Source organism: Neltuma alba, unplaced genomic scaffold (genome assembly GCF_004799145.2).
Source record: "Neltuma alba isolate B1F8T4 unplaced genomic scaffold, ASM479914v2 tig00011304_pilon, whole genome shotgun sequence".
Lineage (NCBI taxonomy): Eukaryota > Viridiplantae > Streptophyta > Magnoliopsida > Fabales > Fabaceae > Neltuma > Neltuma alba.
The window spans coordinates 1,213,716-1,236,676 of record NW_021636013.1 but is presented as its reverse complement, the minus strand read 5'-3'; the positions used below and the strand labels follow the sequence as shown (position 1 = coordinate 1,236,676).

Genomic DNA, 22,961 nt, shown 5'->3' with positions numbered 1-22,961 from the left:
TCTGAGGCTTGGGACAGACCTTCTTATAGTATGGATTGGCCTTTGTAGGAACTAATTTCCTGGTATAGAATAATATTTTGCGATAGACTTGCAAGCATAATTGACCTCAAGAAAGATTAGCTAGCCAGTATTGCTTCAACTAAGCTTTTCTCTTTTTTTGTCATCCTTGTTTCAATGGATATAAAGTAGATGATGATCTCGATCTGTTAAAGTTTTCCTTTATTATTAAATTGATGATGTTTCCCTTCCTTTTTCTTTTGTTTCCTCTGTTTTGTTCTTAATTTTTCCACAGCAACAGGAACTGATCATTATTGTTTGCCCAATACTTTATGAACTTCGTCGGGGACCAACTTGATTAAGAAGATCTGTTTTGATTTTATCTTATATTTATATTAATCGAATTTACAATAAACTGAGTATTGAAATAATTAATTAATACTCTCTTGCGTCCTAATTATAAGCCAAAATTTAAAAACTTTACTTGATCCAAAATATAGGTAAAAAAAAAATGCAGTATTTATATTTTCCCCCTAAATTGCCCCTATTTTATTGCACTTAGTAAAGGGTGAAGCTGGAAAGATGTATAGTTTTTTAAAGTTTGAGAATAGTGAAGTGCCAATATCATTCTTTAATAATCACAAAGTAATTAACTTCATGATTAGGTTTGAAAGGAGCATAGTGCCAAGCTCAACGATGAAGTGTGCGCGCCTCACAAAAGCGATAAATACAATAAGGCCTAAATTTGTTGCTACCATCCCCAACAAGCACACAAGTTGAAAAATCTCTAACAAGCACACTCAACAACAGAATCATATAAATGTATGGAAATTTATATTCCCTTCCACATCTTTTACATTAGAATTAATTAAAAACTAATTTTAAAAGATAGAGAGAACTCATTTCATAAAGTGCATAAGCATAGTTAGATAATATAATCATAAGTTTAAATCCTACTACTGCTGATATAAAAATGTTATTGGGTGGAAGATCTGTGAACACTTTTATAAGGCTCTTTAGCGCTAAAAACATGTCTTATCTCTAATGAGCTCCCAGAATTTAACTCATTTAAACTTTTATTCAAGAGGAAAAAAAGAAATCATTTCTCATCTATCAAAGACAGAGCACCCATAAAATTTTTGGCTAACAACAAATTAAAATGAAAAACTACTGGATAAGACTCTGGCCACAATAATTTGGGAAATCGCCAATAAAATTTCATTGAACTAAAAGGGAAAATTAGGGGAAAAAAGAAAAAATTAATATTTATTAAAAAGAATCTTAAAAATTAGAATTATTTAAAAACATCAAACAAGGAAAAATGGGGAAAAAAAACCTGTAAATGTAACACCCAACTCTAAGAACCTAAATGATAACAAATTTATTAGCAGCGGCTACAACTTTACCCAAAATAAAGTTAGATTTTTAAAACTTTTTATCTAACTTTAAATCTAAACTTAGAACTTCATTTTTCTCAAAGTTTTAAGTTATAAAATAAGACTTGAATTCGCTTTCAAACTACCTGTTAGCAATATCTATTTATTACAGCTATACAAATCTTACTTTCGAAAACTCCGCTTTTCTCTTCCAGCTCGATAAATCATAACTTATAAATTACACATCCCAAAACTTTGGATATATACTTTACATAGGAAATAACTATATCACTCACATCATCACGCATACAATATCGTTATCTATGTATATATACTAAACTTCCTGCTATACTAGAACTACCCCCAAGCACTCCTTATAGAGAAATATACAAACATAGCAGTAAAGATTACATGCTTCACAAATCGGGAAAAATATAAACACATCAAATATCATGAAAGGGAATGTAAACACATAATGTATTAATTTTTCATATTAACTAACTAATTAACTAAATAACTAAATTCTTCTTCTCTTCTGCCTTAGCGATGCTTCCACCAGCTTCTCTCTCCCATGGATCAACCAGGTCCTATGGTTACATAGAAAAAAAAGGTGAGATTCAAATAATCCTAGTAGCAGCAATCATATTTCATATATTATGCATAATATAAACTGAGCATGCAAAATAAATCATGAAGAACAACGCCTTACATGACTGAATAAGTGTTTGTGCCGCAGAAATCAAATGATTCCTTCTTTGTTTTCCTTTCGTTTTATTTACTTTAACTTTGAAAGTATTAACAGATATTATCGAGAAAGAGATGTTTTGAATCAATTAATGAAATTTATTTTCAAAAATATCATCAGAAAAAAAAATGAAATGGAGTTTTTTGAAACATCGGAAAAAGTTTAAGTTTTCTATTTTGTCATTTATACGAATAAAAAATCTTATGATTATTAAGAACTCAACAGGACTCCTTCTCGGCGAAGCAAAGAAAGAGGGGGCCCTATTGAGTTCTTATGCTTTCATTTCAAAAATTCAATTCAGTCGATTACCACAGGGATGAACCACAGGGATGAACGCAATCCGAAATATGAAACATAAAAGAAAATACCAATTAAAACGATCACTAACTGAAACACATTCAGTGTCATATAACTAAATCTCATATAACTGTTGTATATAATTGAATAACTAAGCAGCTGCATAATTGATTAATTGTATAATTGAGCAGCTGCTAGCTGATTAACTGATCATATGCATAGCTGATTACTAAGCATATACTTAACTGAATAATTGAGCAGCTGCTAACTGATTGACTAATCATATGCATATTTGGATAACTAAGCATGCTTAATTGCATAATCTGAATAACTGAGTGACTATGCAGTTGCATAACTGAATAACTGTGCAGCTACTATCTATTAACTGAATAATTATGCAGCTGCTATCTAATTAACTGTGAATAACTATGCAATCGCTAACTGATTAACTGTTAAATGCACATATACTAGACAGCAAAATGTATGCACATGACCATGGCAATAATTGGTAAGCCAATTTACATGTTCTCATACTTAACTATTGCATTATGACACAAACAAACATACAATCAAAACAAAATATACAAAATAATGATTAAAGCTACCTTCTGCTTGCTCCCCCATCCTGATACCTTGCCTTTGGTTTCTCCTTGGTAAACTAGGATGCCAATTAAATCCTAACATTACAAGTACATATATAAGGTAAGTTAAAACTAGTGTTATGATTAACCCATGACTACCTAATTCTCTCTAAAACCCCCCAACTTAGACACACTTCCCTCTCTTAATTGGGTTGGTCATCTTATACGAAAATTCCTATATTTAATCTGTATATTTCCAAGGGTCTCGGAAACCTCTCCTTTTCTTATGTTTCGCTTAACTTCTTAATCCATTGGAACCATAGTTGATCAAAAACAAGACAAGAAACAAAAGTCATAAATTTAATTCTTGCAAACAAACACAACTTGCATCTGTTTCCCATATATCACAGCAGCAAATACATATACGTCAAGCATTTAAGACCTTCATTTAACATCAAGAACCACCCAAAGAGCAACTTATATCTAATTTCAAGCTTCAACACGTCACCTTGGCTTTATCACATATATTGATATTAATCAAGGAGTCTTTCAGCTTATGACCTCTAAGCATTTAATTTAACATGGACTCACGACATATAAGGTAATTATTCACTATTTGACAGTCAATCATGTCCAAAAATATTTGACAATAACAATATTCAATTTCAGCAACTAGAAACATGAATAAGCAAGTCCATTACACGCATTCTCGTACACCGCCTTGTATTGACTTGCTTTACCCACATTTTTACTAGTTTATAATCAACTTCTAACCGTCAAAATGCTTCAAATAGCAGCACTATATAACCTGAAAATTATTTTCCAGTTTCATAACATATATATGAACGCACAAAGTTCTTAATCCTGCCACTCTAATACTAAGAGACATGTTTTAAATATCTATTACTTCTCACACAACAGATTAACTTTCATTATCAAATCAATGGCTGTTTCATACCCATAATATCTAAAATTTCAGATATCAAGCATTCGTCTTACAAATCACAAGAGAACTTGCTTTACACATTTTATTAATATGCAAACATATTAGCCTCCTTGTAAGCACCAACGGCTTTCCCCATTAAATCAGAAAATTTTCTGTTTTGAAAAGAAAAAAACATTGCCTTCATCAACTTTCAGCTTCATAAACATTATTTCAAGCCATTTTAACTACCCTCAATTATTGTTTAATAATCAAGGTATTAACAGTATCTTTCACATACCCTTTTTAGTCTCAAAATCCTTTATTAGCATTTCAGAACCCTAAATCTGATTCAAAAAAATGAATATCGTTCATCACATTACCATACAATTAGTACACACAACACAACACACACACACACACACACACACACACACACACACACACACACACACACACCAGATAATAGATTCGGAAGTTGTTTCCAGCAATAGCAATCAACATATACAAAATAAATTCAGCCACCCAAGCTTGGTTTCATCACCTAGATATGATTTATGTGACTTAGTTCATTGTTCCATGCTTCCTTAAGTTAAACCCAATGGCACACTCACAAAGGCAGCAAGCAGCATCAGTACCTTTAGCTATATTTTCGGTACAAGCTTATGAAACAGTATAACATAGCAAAGATAATCAAATTTCAGCCCCAAGACTGATGGTATCAACAACTCAGAAAGCTTCAAGAATATTGATTTTAAAATCTGCAAACATGCTTTGAGCAATTTAGGATTTTCATTAGCATCGGGAAACACAATCCCCAAATCAGAAAATTCTACAGAGCAAACATAAAGCAGAGGCGTCAATGGTCATTTGGTTATCCAATAACAGAACAACCCAAGCACATGCAACACTGATTATCAACTTTAATCTAGTCCAACTTACCATTTCCACCCTTAATCGTGGTTTTTCCCCTCTTAGAGTTAGAATTCAATAGCTCCTCCCAATCAGAAACCATCCCAATTGAAGAAATCACAGACGAAATGAGGCCTACCTAGGTTCAAAAATCGGCTTGCACATAGCTAGGCTCCTCCCGATGCTTCTTCCTCTGCCTCGGTCTCTGTCTCTGTCTCTCTCTCTGCATTGAACTCTCTCTCTCTCTCTCTCTCTCTCGCTCTCAACCTTTGCTTCTCCCGCGCCTCACCCTCTTCTCTTCCTTCTCTTCAAGCGCGCCAGAGGAAGAAATAAAGAGAAGGAAAGCATAGATGCCAGATGGGGCTTCTACCACGTGTATTTGGGTGCTGACTAATGCCTTTCAAGCTTACTCAGTAAGCCTGCTTGCCCCACTCCGCTATCCATATTAGTTTCCATAGCCATGGCCACATGTTGGGCTCCTTCTTTTCTAGTCAGAATGTGCCCCGCTCCATTTTGAGCCTGGCGATTTGGCGCATTGAGTTAACTATTTTCTCCTCTTTTAATTCAATATTTCTTTATAAAGCAACTCTCAAAAATTAATCTTTAGTGCATTATAATAATTTCCTTCTTCATTTAGCTTCCTTAGTTCATAAAATAATTTTCCTAAAATTTTTTGGGCTAAAAATTAACCTCTAATTTTTTTTTTTAGTTTCTCAAAAAAAAAAAATAAGTCTTTAATTTAGGAAATTAGCTTTTAAATTATCTTTTTGCTTCTCTGTTTTTTTTTTGGGGAAACAAACTCTTTCATAAACTTCTTTATTTTTCAAAATGATTATCTATAATTTCTTGTTAATTATTCTAGACCTTTATATATTTTTAGTAATTATTTTTTTTCTTAATTTTCCTTGAATTTCTTACCCAAAAACAAGCTTTTACTTCATTTTTGTGAGGCCTTTACTAATTTTGTAGCCTCCTAAGCATCTTAATAATTTTTACCTTCGAAATTCGGGAGATTACAGTGGAGATTGCAAAATTTCAAATCATATATTTTCACAAAAATGTGTTATTTCCAACTTAATTTTTGTCAAAACCTCCTAAAGTGTTATCAAGAATCCTGATGTGAGATTTTACAATTTTTACGGACTCTTTTTTTCGTCATTCTCCCAAATATAAATTTTAAGATACAAAACTACCCCTTACCTTATTTTCTCTCCCCCGTCTCCCACCTCATCATTGCCATTTCCACATACAGAATTAACAAGGGAAAACAAATAAAACAAAAGGCTTATTTTAAGGATTATGGTCGTTCCACCCTTTTCAGTGTCTTCCAACAGAATACCATGCGGTTCACCACCATCTAGGTGTAGTGCAAGTCGCTTTGTATTAAGCTATAATAGATAGACATCCATTGTATTAAGTTATAATAGATAGACATTTATTGTATATTATGCTATTAAGGTAGCATATCAAACGGTTAGTCCAATATTTTGTGATATTTTGTCCGTTGTCTAGGTTCATTTTAATCTCTAGAACTGCTGCTCTGTTTTTCTGAAAGAGTTGAACACATGGCGTGCGGCTTCCCAAACTTCTGGTGCAGCCAGTGTATAAGATAAACCGATAAAGGTACAATTTTACATTTGATTATATTTTTCATGTGCATTCAACATCCTCATTATTTTAGTGATGCAATTTTACTGATGTAATCTTATTTCTGATCTACATTTTTTGGTGTAATTTTACCCATAATCTTCTTATTTTAGTGTAATCTTACCCATTATCAAATATATGCATAAATAGATTGCATCGAAATAAAAAGATTATAAGTAAAATTGTGTAAAAAAAATATAGATCAGGGGTGAAATTATATCACCAAGATGATCTCGTAGTGCTGGATATAGTATACTTAAAAAATAAGATTAAAAATAATCTCGTCATTACCCTTATATACACCCATTTCAGGGGGTTTGAGTCGTTCTCCTGAAAATATTGCTACAACCTCTCGCATTCCTCACAAAAAATTGTCCGCCAATAGAACTTTGCCTGTGGGCATGCTTTTGTCAGGGGCGGACGAGTGGCATCACACTCATAGCCCGTTTACTTTTCTCCCCTTTTATAGAGAAAAGGCAAGCATTGCTTTACGTGTTTAGAGACAATTTATTAATGCTTCGTATAGTCTGGGAAGATTTTCTGGAAGACGATGGATTATTTACGAGAAAATTTCAATAACGCCCCATAATACCAAATTAATATCAGTCAATCTCTAACAGATTTTAAAATTTTAGTCTACCCTCTTGTACCAAAATGAAATTAAAATTCAAAAGTAAAAATATAATAATATCCCTCCTTTTTATTTTTGTAAAAAATAAATATTAATTATTGTCGGAGCTCCTGTGGTCAAAGCTCCGACCTCTGATATTGGCCACCTGAGCGCCAGTAGCCAAATCTCTGACCTCCGATAGCTAGTCATCAAAGCTTCGGTCGTCGAAGGATTTTATTTATTTATTTATTTAACTAGGTGATCAAGGGGTTTGAACTCATGACTTATTGGCATACCAAAAAAAATATGATCACCAAACCAACCAACCCACTAAGTCATATGATCCAAAAATATATATATATATATATATATAGCAAAACAAATGCAAGCGTCTAAGTGTGAATAAAGAAGTAAAATTTACTGATTTACAAATGAAATTCAGTAATTTACAACTAAAATTCGGTAATTTACAAAAAAATATAAAGGAATTCATAATCTCAACTACAAGTGTTTAAATATAAATAAACAAGTAAAATTCAACAATTCACAATAAAAATTCAATAATTTACAATCCAAATTTGACAATTTACAAGAAACATAAGAATTTACCACCCCAAAAATAAGTGTTTAAGTGTGAATAAGTAAGTAAAATTCAGCAATTTACCACAAAAATTCAGCCACCTGAGCACTGATGATTGAACTTTTTACTTTTGGTGGCTAGTCACCGTAGAATTTTTCTTTTTAAATAAGGTGGCTAAGAGGATTTGAACTTATGATCCCTTGGCATACCAAAAAGAATATAACCACTAAGCTAACTAACCAACTTAATCATATAATGCAAAGAAAAATATATATAGCAAAACAAATATAAGCGTCTACCAAAATTCGATGATTTATTAAAAAAAAAAAAAAAGAGAATTCACAACCTAAATGCAAATGTCCAAGTATGAATAAACAAGTGAAATTCAGCAATTTACCACAAAAATTCAGCGATCTACAATCCAAATTTGGCAATTTACAAAAAAATATAAGAGAATTCACAGTCCCAAATGCAAGTATTTAAATGTAAATAAACAAATAAAATTTAACAATTTACAACTAAAACTTGGTGATTTACAAGAAATATAAGGAAATTCATAACCCAATATGCTAGTGTTTAGGTGTGAATGAACAAGTAAAATTTAGCAATTTACAAGAAATATAAGAGAATTCATAACTCTCAAATACAAGTATTTATGTTTCTTCTAAATCACTAAATTTGTGTTGTAAATTGCTGAAATTTTATTGTAAATCGCTGAATTTCACTTGTTTATTCATACTTGGACATTTGCATTTAGGCTGTGAATTCTCTTTTTTTTTTTTAATAAATCATCGAATTTTGGTAGACGCTTATATTTGTTTTGCTATATATATTTTTCTTTGCATTATATGATTAAGTGGGTTAGTTAGCTTAGTGGTCATATTCTTTTTGGTATGCCAAGGGATCATAAGTTCAAATCCTCTTAGCCACCCTATTTAAAAAGAAAAATTCTACGGTGACTAGCCACCAAAAGTAAAAAGTTCAATCATCAGTGCTCAGGTGGCTGACACCGGAGGTTGAAGCTCTGGCCACCTGCGCTTTGATGATAATTAATATTTATTCTTCAGAAACAAAAAAAAACCAATTGGACCTGATGGTATTCCTATTGAATCTAGAAATGTTTGGGTGAAGGTGGTGTGCTATGGCTTACTAAGTTATCCAATGCAATATTAAGCTCCAAGAAAATGCCTGATGATTGGAAAAAAAGTACTTTAACACCTATTTATAAGAATAAAAGGGATATCCAGAACTATGCTAGTTACAGAAGGATTAAGCTCATGAACCATACCATGAAATTGTAGGAGAAGGTGATAAAACATAGGTTGAGATTGGAGACTTGTATTTTTGAAAACCAATTTGGGTTCATGCCAGGAAGATCGACAACGGAAGCGATTTATTTACTGAGGAAGTTAATGGAAAAGTACCAAAGCAACATAAGAGACTTGCATATGATTTTTATTGATTTGGAAAAAGCTTACGACTGTGTGCCTAGAGAAGTGCTTTAGAGAATCTGGGAGAAGAAAGGTGTGCATGTCGCTTATATCAAAATCATACAAGACATGTATGAAGGGGTTACAACTAGTGTTAGAATGCCGGGCGGTGAGACAAAGGACTTTTCTATAAGGATTGGCTTATATCAGGGATCATCTTTGAGGCCTTATCTGTTTAACTTAGTTCTCGATGTTCTAACTGAGCATATCAAAGAAAAATCCCAAGTGTATTCTTTTTGCTGATGATATAGTTCTATTGATCGAGTCAAAAGAAGAGATTATCACTAAACTTGAGACATAGAGAAAAACCTTGGAATCGAAGGTTTTTCGTCTAAGTCGAAGCAAGACAGAATATATGCATGGCATTTTTTATAAGATACAAGTTAGAACAGATTTGGAGGTCAAGTTGGGGGATCAAGTCATTCCACAAGTGAAAAAGTTTAAATATTTGGGATCCATTATACAAAAAGATGGTGAAATTGATAGAGATGTTAGTCATAGAATTCAAGCTGGGTGGTTTAAATAGAGAAAAGCGATAAGAGTTATCTGTGATCAAAAAGTATCTAATAAGATCAAAGAAAAGTTCTATCGTGCTGCTATAAGACTAGCAATACTATGTGGCGATGAGTGTTGGGCTTTAAAGGGACAACATGAACATAAAGTGACAGTTATTGAGATGAGAATGTTAAGATGGATGTGTGGTCATACAAGAAAAGACAAGATCCGTAATGAACATATATGAAGAAAAGTTAGAGTGGCTACTATTGATAATAAAATGGTAGAAAATTGATTGAGATGGTTTGGTCACGTGCAAAAAAGGCCTTGGAATGCGCTAGTGAGAAGACTCAATCAAACAGTATGAAATCTTCTAAAAAGGAGTAGAGGAAGGCCGAACTCAACACTTAATAAAGTCATCGAGAGAGATCTTTCAATTAATAATATATCCAAATATTTGGCTTTAGATAGGGCTTAATGGCGTCGTGCGATTTATATAGCCGATCCCACCTAGTGGGATAAGTTGTTGTTGTTGTTGATACTAGAATTTTATATGCTATCTTTGGTCCCTAATATAAGACCGGTAGGCGTTGACTTTGGTCATAAGTAAATTTCAATCCATTTTGTTTCTCTTATTTATCCAAATTAACCCTATTGATTGCATTAGTTAATGGAGTTTTGCATCAAACAGTAGTTTCAATCCAAATGATCTAAGAGAGTATTTTAGAAAAATCAACACATATTTTTGACAAATAACTAATTTAACTATTTTTCTTAATTTACTCAGATTAGTTAAATAGATCTTATATTAAAAATTGGAAATAGTACTTGGTAACATTTATATGAGTTATTGAAGGAGAGAAGATATGTATTAATATGTATCTCATCAATCAATTCATTTCCCTTGTGTTTCATTTCCAAATTCTTACCCATACATAAACAGGTTTTTTTCTTTTTAGCCTTTGCGCAGATTTGATTGCTAACTCGTGAGTCGTGAGAAATCACACACACACACATATATGAAAAAAACTTTGGTCAAGTTTTCCATCCATTATATCAGCTTCTTCAATCACATATGGCCGCATTTCTTTCTTTTTTTTGTTTCATGTAGATTTTATATAATTAAATGTTATTAAATTCTAATATTTTAAAATAGAACACATGGTCATCTATGATTGGAGAACTTGGTATAATATATTCAAGGAACTTAATATAAATATTGTTCTACATATCATCTAACAGAGAAAAATTTAGGTCAAATTCCTTATATCCATTGTCAAGTAAAACACACATAGTCACGTTTTTTTTCTTTCTTTTTTTTGGTTTCATTTGGATTTATAATTAAATGTAATTAAATACTAATATTTCAAAAATAGGACATATCGTCATATGTGATTAGAAAACTTGATATAATAAATATAGGAGTTGATGTGAGTATTGTCCTTGTCCAACAACCAATAGACCTTCCCGTTTAATTTCTTTCGTGCAGATTCTTACACCAATATAAATATATAGATTTTTCAGTTTCACTCTCTTGTCCAACATAATTATCCAGAGGCATATGCATTTAGGCACAAAATTTGATTCCGTGAATCATCTTTAGATCGAGTTTAATTGCCATCAAAATATTACTGTCTTCAGTTCTCAAGAGGATTTTATGAATCTGTTGGCACTACTAGAAGAAATTCAATTCTTTTTATACTGTTTTATCTACACCAGTCAATAAGGAAATACTATAATAAATGAGGCGGTTATATTTTTACAAATAACGATACAATTTCTACATCTATCATACATCAGGTATAACATTTATTAGTTACAACAGACTTTTTGGCGATGGGCGTAAAAGTGGGTTTTGTATATACATTTGGGATAATAAATAACCAGTGCAATTAATGTGAATATTAGGAAACTGAAGAGACGAGCCTATCTCTTTCATTTTCGTTCTCCTGAATTTCAAATGTCATCATATAATGTCACCTTCTATTTAAACTCATAGCAATATTTAATTTCAACAAAATTAAACTCTTTCTTATCAAAATGGTGGCTGGCTGCAACAGAATATAGAGGAAAAGTTCATGAATTTGAACTCTATTTCTTCCAAACATAACATAGTGCCCTTTAAACACTTTAAGTGTGTAGTTTACCAATTGAGACAATTATTCCACATTTTTGAACATTAAACAGTGAGCGTTTTGGTCTTATTCTCTCAATTAGATGACACTTAAATCATGTAATCACATGGCATATGAACCCTAGCTCTCTCTCTCTCTCTCTCTCTCTCTCAATTTCGAACAGCATCACCCTTCAATCTAAAACCTGCAGATTTGAAAACACACTCCTAACCAACACAGATCAGCACGCATATAAATAAATCAAACATCACAACCTCTATTCCATCATTTGAACTTGCTTTATTGGCGTCTCTTACTTGTTCTTCATTTTCTCCCTCTAACCTCAAACTCGAACCATCATCATCTTGCAAAGTGTTCATCAAGCCAAGAAAATAAAGATGGTGTAGGGTTCCAGGAACGGAACTTAGCCTAGAAGTGGGATTGCAAGCAAGAGAAATCACTTCCTCCTTTCTCTTCGTCTTCCTTTCTTTCTCTCCTTTCTTTTCGGTTCTCTAACTCTCTCTTTAATCCCCCCCCCTGCTGGTTCGAAATGAGGGGGAATGGAGAAAATGGGGTGATTAAGTGAACATTATGATATTATGCAGTGGTTGCCAACTAAACGACCCACTCATTCTCTCCTTTCTAAGGGCCATAGAAATCCGACAAATCTCCTCGCCAGAAGTCTGATGGGGGCACACCTCTTGACCAGTAAATTGGGCTTATTCTTGGCCCACTTCTTTCCGGGTTGGGTAGTAAATTTACCATTTTACCCTTATTTAATTGGTACTTAATTGTCAAATAAATTATAAAAATTAGTCCTTGCTGCTCTATCTGAATTTTATTACTTAATAACTTCTATACCTTATGAAGTAATCTCTATAAAATATTCAGGCCAAAATGAATATTGTGTGGATGTCCATTTACCCCTTCCTTTTCATTTTCTCCAAGTAACTTCCATTACCTCCACTACCCATTACTCCTCCACTACTCATTCACTCTTGTAACTCACCTCTATTCACATTCATGGGATTGATTATCTACTATTTGTCATTTAAGAACAATTGTAACCTATTTGTAAGACTATGCCTATAAATAGGGCATGTCATTTGTGTTGTAATGCAAGTGAAGAAATACAAAAAGTTCTCTCATTCTCTTGTCTTCATCTTTCTACTTTTGTGGTTTCATTTTGATTCTATTTCATAAGACGTTATCAGCACAAGGCACTCTTGTAATCGGAAGGTGTTGTAGTAAGGCTAATCAACTAGAAGGTAAATTTCTATATCACTTCTATAATGGTTTGTTTTATAATTATTCCATCTTCTTATTTATATTGATTTGTTTCATAACTATTCTATTCTCTTGATATTAATTTTCATTTAACTTTTATATGATAGTATCATCATGTCAAATCTCACGAACTTGAGTTTGTGGCTCTTGACATTACTGGAAAGAATTATTTATCATGGATATTAGATGCGGAAATCCATCTAAATGCCAATGGTCTAGGAGACACAATCAAGGAAGGCAACCAAGCATCCAACCAAGATAAAGCCAAAGCCATGATCTTTTTACGTCACCATTTGCATGAGGGGCTCAAGATTGAATATTTGACTATAAAAGATCCACTTGTTCTTTGGAACAATTTAAAGGAGAGGTATGACCACCAGAAAACTGTAATCCTTCCTAAAGCTCGTTATGACTGGATGCATTTACGTTTACAAGACTTTAAATCTGTGATCGAATATAATTCTGCAATGTTTAGAATCAGTTCTCAACTGAAATTATGTGGAGAAAAGATTACTGATGAAGATATGTTAGAAAAAACATTCTCCACATTTCATGCATCCAATGTGCTTCTGCAGCAGCAATACCGTGAGAAAGGTTTCAAAAAATATTCTGAATTAATTTCTTGCTTGCTTGTGGCTGAGCAAAATAATGAGCTTTTAATGAGGAATCATGAATCCCGTCCTACTGGCTCCACTCCATTCCCAGAAGCGAATGTAGTGGCAACTGAATCAACCCGTGGCCATGGTCGTGGACGTGGACGGGGTCGTGGTCGTGGCCATGGGCATGGCCGTGGTCATGGAGGTGGTCGTTCCCACCAGAAGTGGGCAAATAATGATGAGCATCACCAAAAAGAATCTAGTGGAAATAATAATCATGTTGAAAATCTTTGTTATCATTGTGGTGGCAAGGGTCATTGGTCTCGTACCTGTCGTACGCCAAAGCATTTGGTTGACCTCTACCAAGAATCGCTGAAAAATAAGAATAAGAATAAAAATAAAGGCAAAGAGCCAAAGGTGGAAACAAATTTTGTGGGAGAAGAAGGCGATTCTGATGATGGCAACATGGATGTTACTCATTTGGATGTTGCTGATTTCTTTGCCGATCCTGATGGAAGAATTGATCACTTAATTGGTGATGGAAGTGTCAAAAAAAGAGTCATCTTGATGTAATTGAGTTTCTATAATTAAGTATATTTTCATGTTTTGCTTATAAGTGTGCTCTTTCACCTACCACAATAAATTCTGTACTTGTAAGGTTATTACCCCCAAAATAAAGATAATTATGAGTTTTTATTCATGATAAAATTATATTTTCTTTTATTAATCATGTTTTCTTTTTAATCCTTTCCTATGTTTTTTTTTCATGAAGAATGACCATTATTGACATCAATAATGAAGATTTGTGTCTCGTTGATAGTGCAACAACTCACACAATACTCAGAAATGAGAAATATTTCTCTTCTCTGGTAATGCGAGAAGCCAATGTTCAGACTATATCTGGAAGTATAAACCTCATTGAAGGCTCTGGAAGAGCTGATGTATTACTACCTGAAGGAACAAAATTACATATTGATAATGCATTTTACTCTACCAAGTCTAATAGAAATTTATTGAGCTTCAAGGATATCCGCAGAAATGGATATAATGTTGAAACAATAAATGAAGGAAATCAAGAATACTTGGTTATCACAAACTTAATTTCTGATAAGAAATGCATTCTAGAAAAATTACCTGCCTTTTCTTCAGGCTTATACTACACACGTATTAGCACAATTGAAACACATGCTATTGTAAACCAGAAGTTTACAAGTGAGAATAAATTTAACATTTGGCATGACCGGTTAGGCCATCCCGGGACTATTATGATGCGAAAAATAATTGAGAATTCATGTGGACATTCACTGAAAAGTCAACAGATTCCACAATCACATGTTTTCTCATGTGCTGCATGTTCTAAAGGAAAGTTAATCATTCGACCATCACCAGCAAAAATAGAAAGTGAGTCTCTCACATTTCTAGAACGTATACAAGGGGATATTTGTGGACCGATACACCCACCATGTGGACCATTTAGATATTTCATGGTTTTAATTGATGCATCAACAAGGTGGTCACATGTTTGCTTATTATCCTCTCGTAACCTAGCATTTGCAAGGTTGCTTGCTCAACTAATTAGATTAAGAGCACATTTTCCTGATTATCCAATCAAAAGAATACGTTTGGATAATGCTGGTGAATTTACTTCGCAAGCTTTCAATGAGTATTGTATGTCTCTTGGAATTGATATTGAACATCCTGTAGCACATGTTCATACACAAAATGGACTTGCAGAATCATTAATTAAACGACTACAATTAATTGCAAGACCATTACTGATGAGATCAAATCTCCCAAATTCTGCTTGGGGACATGCAATTTTGCATGCAGCAACATTAATTCGTATCAGGCCAACAAGTTATCTCAAGTCCTCCCCTTTACAATTGGTTTTTGGTCAGGAACCTAATATCTCCCATCTAAGAATTTTTGGAAGTGCAGTATATGTTCCTATTGCTTCACCACAACGTACTAAGATGGGTCCCCAAAGAAGGATGGGAATATATGTTGGATATGAATCTCCTTCTATAATAAAATATCTAGAACCATCAACAGGAGATTTATTTACGGCTCGATTTGCCGATTGTCATTTTGATGAATCAAAATTTCCAACATTAGGGGGAGAAAAGAAGCAGTTGGAAAAAGAGATTAGTTGGAAGGAAGTTTCATTATCTCAACTTGATCCTCGTACAAAACAATGTGAACTAGAAGTTCAAAAGATAATTCATTTACAAAGGTTAGCTAATCAGTTGCCAGACGCATTTACTGACCCAAAAAAGTGACCAAATCACATGTTCCAGCTGCTAATGCTCCTATCAAAATTGATGTCCCTGTTGGACAACCTGCTATTGTAAATGAATCTAAAGCACGCATGAAGCGTGGCAGGCCCATTGGTTCCAAAGATAAAAATCCTCGAAAGAGAAAAGGAGCTAAAAATGTAGATGGCCAAGTCGAGGATAATCAAGAAAGAATTGCAATTCAAGAGGAGTCATTAGATAATGCTAATGTCTCAATTCCAAAAGAAAATCAACTACCTGAAATGTGCGAAAATGATGAGATCTCAATAAATTATGTTATGAATGGAATACGATGGGATCGAAATGAAGTCAATGTTGACGATATTTTTGCATATAATATAGCGCTTGATGTGATGAATGATGATGAGGATCATGAACCAAAGTCTATTAGTGAATGTAAACAAAGAAAAGATTGGCCAAAATGGAAAGATGCAATTGAGGCTGAATTGAATTCACTGGAAAAGCGAAAAGTGTTTGGACCTGTAGTCCATACACCTGCAGATGTAAAACCAGTCGGATACAAATGGGTTTTTGTGAGAAAAAGAAATGAAAATGGTGAAATTGTAAGACATAAGGCACGGCTTGTTGCCCAAAATTTACACAAAGACCTGGTATCGATTTTGAAGAAACATACTCACCAGTGGTGGATGCAACTACTTTCCGATATTTAATTAGTCTGGCAGTAAAAGAAGGACTCGATTTGCGTCTGATGGATGTTGTTACAGCCTATTTATACGGCTCACTTGACAATGATATTTATATGAAACTCCCTGAAGGATTCAAGTTGCCGGAAGCATACAATTCAAGTTCTCGAGAGCAATACTCAATTAAGTTAAATAAATCTCTGTATGGATTGAAGCAATCAGGGCGTATGTGGTATAACCATTTAAGCAAATATCTGTCAGATGAGGGATACAAGAATGATCCAATTTGCCCATGTATTTTTATGAAAAGATCTGGAAATGAGTTTGCGATAATTGCGGTTTATGTTGATGACATAAATATCATTGGAACTCCTGAAGAGCTTGCAAAAGCTATGGGTTGCTTAAAGAAAGAATTTGAAATGAAGGACTTGGGAAGAACAAAATTTTGTCTTGGATTGCAAATTGAATATTCAAGAAATGGGATCTTTTTGTATCAAGAAACCTATACAAGAAAGATCTTAAAGCGTTTTTATATGGATAAATCACATCCATTATGTACTCCGATGGTTGTAAGGCTTTTGGAGAAAGATAAAGATCCTTTTAGACCTCAAGAAAATGATGAAGAACTACTTGGTCCAGAAGTACCATACCTTAGTGCAATTGGTGCACTCATGTATCTTGCTAGTCACACACGACCTGATATATCATTTGCTGTTAACCTACTAGCAAGATATAGCTCGTCACCAACACGAAGACATTGGAATGGAGTTAAGCACGTTCTTCGTTACCTCAGGGGTACTATGGACATGGGGTTATTTTACTCAAATGTACCCAAAACTAACCTCATTGGTTATGCAGATGCTGGATTCTTGTCTGATCCACATGTCGGTAGATCACAAACAGGCTATTTGTTCACATATGGTGGTACAACCATTTCATGGCGTTCTATGAAACAAACCATATCAGCCACATCATCTAATCATGCAGAAATTCTTGCAATACATGAAGCAAGTAGAGAATGTGTATGGTTAAGATCGATAATACATCACATACGAACCACTTGTGGCTTGTCTTCCAGCAAAATGATCCCGACAATTCTATATGAAGATAATACTGCATGTATTGCGCAACTAAAGGAAGGGTACATCAAAGGAGATAGAACAAAACATATTTCACCAAAATTCTTCTTCACTCATGATCTTCAAAAGGATGGTGAAATCGACGTCCGACAAATCCGTTCCAATGAAAATCTAGCAGATTTGTTCACCAAGTCACTTCCTTGTACAACATTTGAAAAGCTTGTTCATGATATCGGATGTCGTAGACTCAGAGATATCAACTGATATTACCAAGAGGGGGAGTTAACACATGCTGTACTCTTTTTTCCTTGACTATGGTTTTTATCCCATTGGGTTTTTCCTAGTAAGGTTTTTAATGAGGCAGCACTGAATAGCATATCAATAAATGTGTACTCTTTTTCTTCTTCTAGGTTTTTATCCCACAGGGTTTTTCCTAGTTGAAGTTTTTTAACGAGGCACATATTTGTATAATGGACATCCAAGGGGGAGTGTTATGAATATTGTGTGGATGTCCATTTACCCCTTCCTCTTCATCTTCTCCAAGTAACTTCCACTACCTCCATCATCCATTACTCCTCCACTACCCATTCACTCTTGTAACTCACCTCCATTCACATTCATGGGATTGATTATCCACTATTTGTCATTTAAGAACAATTGTAACCTATTTGTAAGACTATGCCTATAAATAGGGCATGTCATTTGTGTTGTAATGCAAGTGAAGAAATACAAAAAGTTCTCTCATTCTCTTGTCTTCATCTTTCTACTTTTGTGGTTTCATTTTGGTTCTAGTTCATAAGACTCCTAACAATTTTTCATAAATTTTCCATGAAAATGGGTCCTTAATTCCTTAAATTGGCTTTAAGATTATTTAATCCATATTTGGGGAAATAAATCTCTTCATAAAATTTCTAGATTCTCAAAATAATGTTCCATAATATTTTCAAAATTTATTAGGTATTAAATAATTTTAATAATTTTTTCTTAAATTCTCACCCGAAATAAGTTTTTTGGCCAATAATTCATTTTTCAGGCATTGAAATTGAAATTTTAAATAATATCCGCAAGCCTCCAGTAGGCCCTAGAAATATCCTTTCTACTTTTCCTGATTTTTCTCCAACTTCTGGGCATTTTTTCATAATCATTCTTCCTCTCGATAGTTACTCTTATTTGTACTTTTTATTCATGAACTCCTTCTACTTCAACTTTTGAACCAACTTAACTTATTTAACTAGGATTCAAAATTTGAAATGTTACATTTTCTCGGATATGGGTCTTGAGAGAAGAGAGAAGAGAGAAATGTAGAAGTGATAAAATCGCGAGGATCATAGGATTATTTAAAAGATATTACTTGGCAGTTGTGTCCAAACATCTATCAAATATTTGATAACTGTTTTCATGAAACTGTCAAATATTTCTAATTTTTTTTAAATTTTTAAGAAATATAACTGTTTAATAGGTTTTTTATAACAACGGTTAACAATTAGTACATCAGTTTTTTAAATTAGTGGGTTGTTTGCGAGTAGCCCTCTACATTATAAATCATGGAACGAGTAAAATAAGCAAATATATATACATAAAACCATTAACGGATGACAAAAAATCAAAGCAAGATTATAAAAGTTTAAACTGAATTAAATTTCCTCTAGGTGAGAGTCCTCATTAGAGGTAAGACCAAGTCAGGATTGATTTTGAAGCTCAATAGATCAAGTATTTTGTTTATCTTGGAGTGTTAATGTTGTGAACATAAGTGGGTGTGTCAAAAGTGAGGTCTCACATTGCTCAAGAGAGAGGGAGCTCAAGTGTATATATCTTATCATATATTATTGGGCTAGTTAATGGGCCTAGAGGAGAAGGAGGATCTTGTCACATCCTGAATTTTAAACCTAGAAGTACCAGAATTAGCCTGAAATGGGTAGACTACTATATTCCTTTTTGGCAGAGGTCCCAAGATTCCTTAGAAGGACAGAGGGATTCTCAGGGACTAAATCGCAAAGAGAAAATTTTTTGGGACTGAGAAAAGAGGAAATTAGAGACTCAGAAGAAGTCTGAAGGCCCAAGAATGAGAAATAAAGATAAATGTAGGCCAAAAGTTATGTTGGAGGCCTTAATGAGGTGAATTTTGAGGTTAAGCCAAACCAGAGGCAAAATTATAATTTTATAAAGTTTTGGGCTGGTAAAGGCAAAAATAGAAATTATGCCCAAAAATCCCAGAAAATAGGAAATGGTAGGTTAAGGTCTGAACACTTCAGAAAAATTTCAAAAAAAATGGGAATAAGGTTCAGAAGACTGTATGAAGCTAAAAATGATGAAAATACCCCCAGAAGGAAATTATGGAATTCCTGGGGTTTTGATTGATTTGAAATATTTTCAAAAAAGAATTATTTAAAGTATAGGGAGGCCTCAGATAATTGGAAAAAATAGGAAAAAATTACTTGAAGAATTATCACAGGTTTTAAAAATAATTATGTCCCCAAAAAGTGAAGAGGTTAGCTTTAATGAAATTTAAAACCTATTTATATACTATCCGGGAAAGTCAAAGTCAAATATCTAGAGGTTGACTTTTGACTTAAGAAAAATTAGAGGAATTTCCTATGATGAATAAATAGTATTGGTACTCAAAGACAGATTCTCGGAGTTGTGGACCGGTAGAAAGAATTCAGTCAATATCACTGCGAAATAAATATTATTAATTATTTTAATTGTTTTAATGGAAGAACAAGGGAAGGGCATCACTCTCTCTTTGGACATGTTATATAATGCCATGTGGATTTATTTGAGGTGAGAAAATGGTGCCATAACATGTCTCAGTGGTCCCGGGAAGGTCAAGACCCTAAAAAGTACCCTATACGGTGCAAAATGGCAAGATAGGTGGAGGAATGCCTAAGGATTGTATTTTGCACGAATTTTATGTTAATTTCCTCCCTATTTTAATGCCTTAATAATGAAGGAATATGGAGGAGACAAGTGTATGGCTAGATGGGAAAAGAAGATATTATGTGTACGGCTAGATGTAAAACACGTGTACGGTCAGATACAAGACACGTGTGCAGTTGGATTAAAAGCATATGGATTGATGATGTGAGCATGATGTCATGGGACACTTGTCACCAAAAGATTAAAAGAGAAAATGGATGGTCCAGATCAAGCCACATATTTTTAAGATCAACGGCCTAGATTCAGTCTTGTTTTCTATAAATACCCCCTCCCCACCCCTCATTTTCGTGCAAGCCATGGAACCTATGGGGAAACTCTTGCAAAATGATTTCTAGAGAGAGAAAGAAGAGGGAGAAAGAAAGGCCAAGTGGTCATATGCAAGATCAGGCTCTAAAACAAGGTATGTTCATGGTTTTTGATGTAGTTTTCACTACCTTTATTGTTGTTGAGCTTGGTTATGGATTTTAATGATTTTTGGCAGCTTGAAACCCTTGGGGCTGCACGAAATTATTAAGAGTAGGGGAAGACGAAATTGATGCTAGAATAATGTTTAAAGCCTTGAAAGGAACACGAATCAAATGGTTTTATGCTGAAATTAGTTGAATTTCATGATTGTGTAACTCGAGAAAATGTTTCAGCCATACCTAGTTCTTGTGTCTAGAATGTGATTTTGATGATTTTGATCCTTCCAATGTGTTTAAAATGAAAAATTATGTAGGGATAGGATGAAAGAATGATGTTGGAAGCATTGGAATCAAAATTGAAAATTAAGTGGTAGATTTCGGTTTTGGCCTAGAACCAGGGGAAGGAATTGAATTTTGATGAATATAAGCTTATATTTGGATTCCTTGGGCAAAATTGTGTAGGATTGGCCTAAGGAAACAATTTTTACAAAGCTAGAACACTACATTATAAATTAAGGAAAAATAGATTAAGTTTAAGGACACAAGTCTTCCATATTATATAATTCTTGGTCCTAATGAGTAATGTGACCCTTGTTGCTGTAATTAGGACCTTGAGGCATTCAAGAGAAGGTTTGGATGTGGTTGAGCAAGCAACCTAGATAGTTGGGAAGCTTAGGGAGCAAGTTGAAGAACAAGAGAAAACTTATGGTGTGAGGTAGCAAACTTTACCCTACTCTTATGTGCTTGGTATTTGTTTGCATGTATGACATGTTCTGTGTTTATATGGTTTTATGAACGCATGCATTGTGATTGTGAATATGCTTGAAATGTTTCATAGGCCTACGTGTTTTATGGTTAATGCATGATGATTTCCAAACATGTCACTATGTTATAGAAATGTTAAGTTGCAAGCATGTTATGAACACCAAGCTTGCCATGTATGTTTGGGTGGTTATTGTTTGCTACAGAGATTCTCCCAAATCTCACCCTCCCTTAACCAACCATGGTAGGTCAAGTGATAAAGAGAAGGCATGCATGAAGAAGGGCAAGAAGATGAAAGCAAAGAAAATGGAGAATTTACATGCGTTGCAATGTAATGATTGACATCGCTAATTATGTAATTAATTGTTGATATGTCAAACATGAAATGTGATGTAATGTTTGATATATAATGTAATGGCATGCAACTCAAAGTATACGAATGAATGGGAATCCATAAGGTTAGTTGTTGCATGTTCAAATGAAGGGAGAATTAGAGTAAGAATTGTTTGATGGATAAAATGTAGGTCATCGAGCAGTCAGTTTCTAGCTTCAGTTTGACCTATCAAATGAATGAGTTAAGGCATGAAATTTGATTTGATTAAAGTATACATCCTAAATTTTAAAACAAGTAGTGGATAACTTAAAAGGGATATGTGTGGTAAGAGTTATGCCCTCCTAAAGTTAGACCTATATTCTGGAAAATACTCAGTGAACAGTACCTGAAAACTCTCTGTGATCTCAGGTTGCAACTTGGGAAGTTGAGCTCATGACCTGAAAGCAAAAATGACCTCTGTGACTTCAAGTCGCGACCAGAAAGTACCAAGTTGCAACCTGGACATTCTGTTAATAGTGTGAATAAAAGTGTGAATAAAAGTGTCGAGTTTTCTTTAGGATAGCCATCAAGTTTTTTTAACGATTCACACAGTGTCGGACTGTATTCTGGAGACGACGAGTAGCTTGAAGAATAGTTTCAAGCATATGTTACTATGGACGTTACAATAGATTCAGGCAATTTCTTTGCAAATATCACCATCATGGTTGAATATAATTACAGAATATGAGAGAAGTTGAATAGACTAGGATGAAATAATGGACAAGTGGAGTGGAGCATCTATTGGAGTTTAAAAAGAATTGAAGTGATGGACTACTAAATCGTTATCTTTTAACCATCATTGAACGCGATTGGTGGTCG

General features: G+C 33.8%; 1 protein-coding gene and 1 long non-coding RNA gene across 2 annotated transcripts; one reads left to right on the top strand and one right to left on the bottom strand.

Annotated features, from left to right (window-relative positions):
• Positions 1-1,611: 1,611 nt before the first annotated feature.
• LOC114711625 (uncharacterized) lies at positions 1,612-5,252 on the bottom strand. Its single transcript, XR_003737154.1, has 3 exons — positions 4,970-5,252; positions 3,021-3,092; positions 1,612-1,960 (listed from the first exon to the last, which is right to left on the bottom strand). It is a non-coding gene; the product is annotated as an uncharacterized LOC114711625 (long non-coding RNA).
• An 8,073-nt stretch (positions 5,253-13,325) lies between these two features.
• On the top strand, positions 13,326-14,222 carry LOC114711677 (uncharacterized). The gene has a single exon (XM_028896095.1). The coding sequence runs from the start codon at positions 13,326-13,328 to the stop codon at positions 14,220-14,222; it is 897 nt and encodes a 298-aa protein (XP_028751928.1).
• The last annotated feature ends 8,739 nt before the right edge of the window (positions 14,223-22,961 follow it).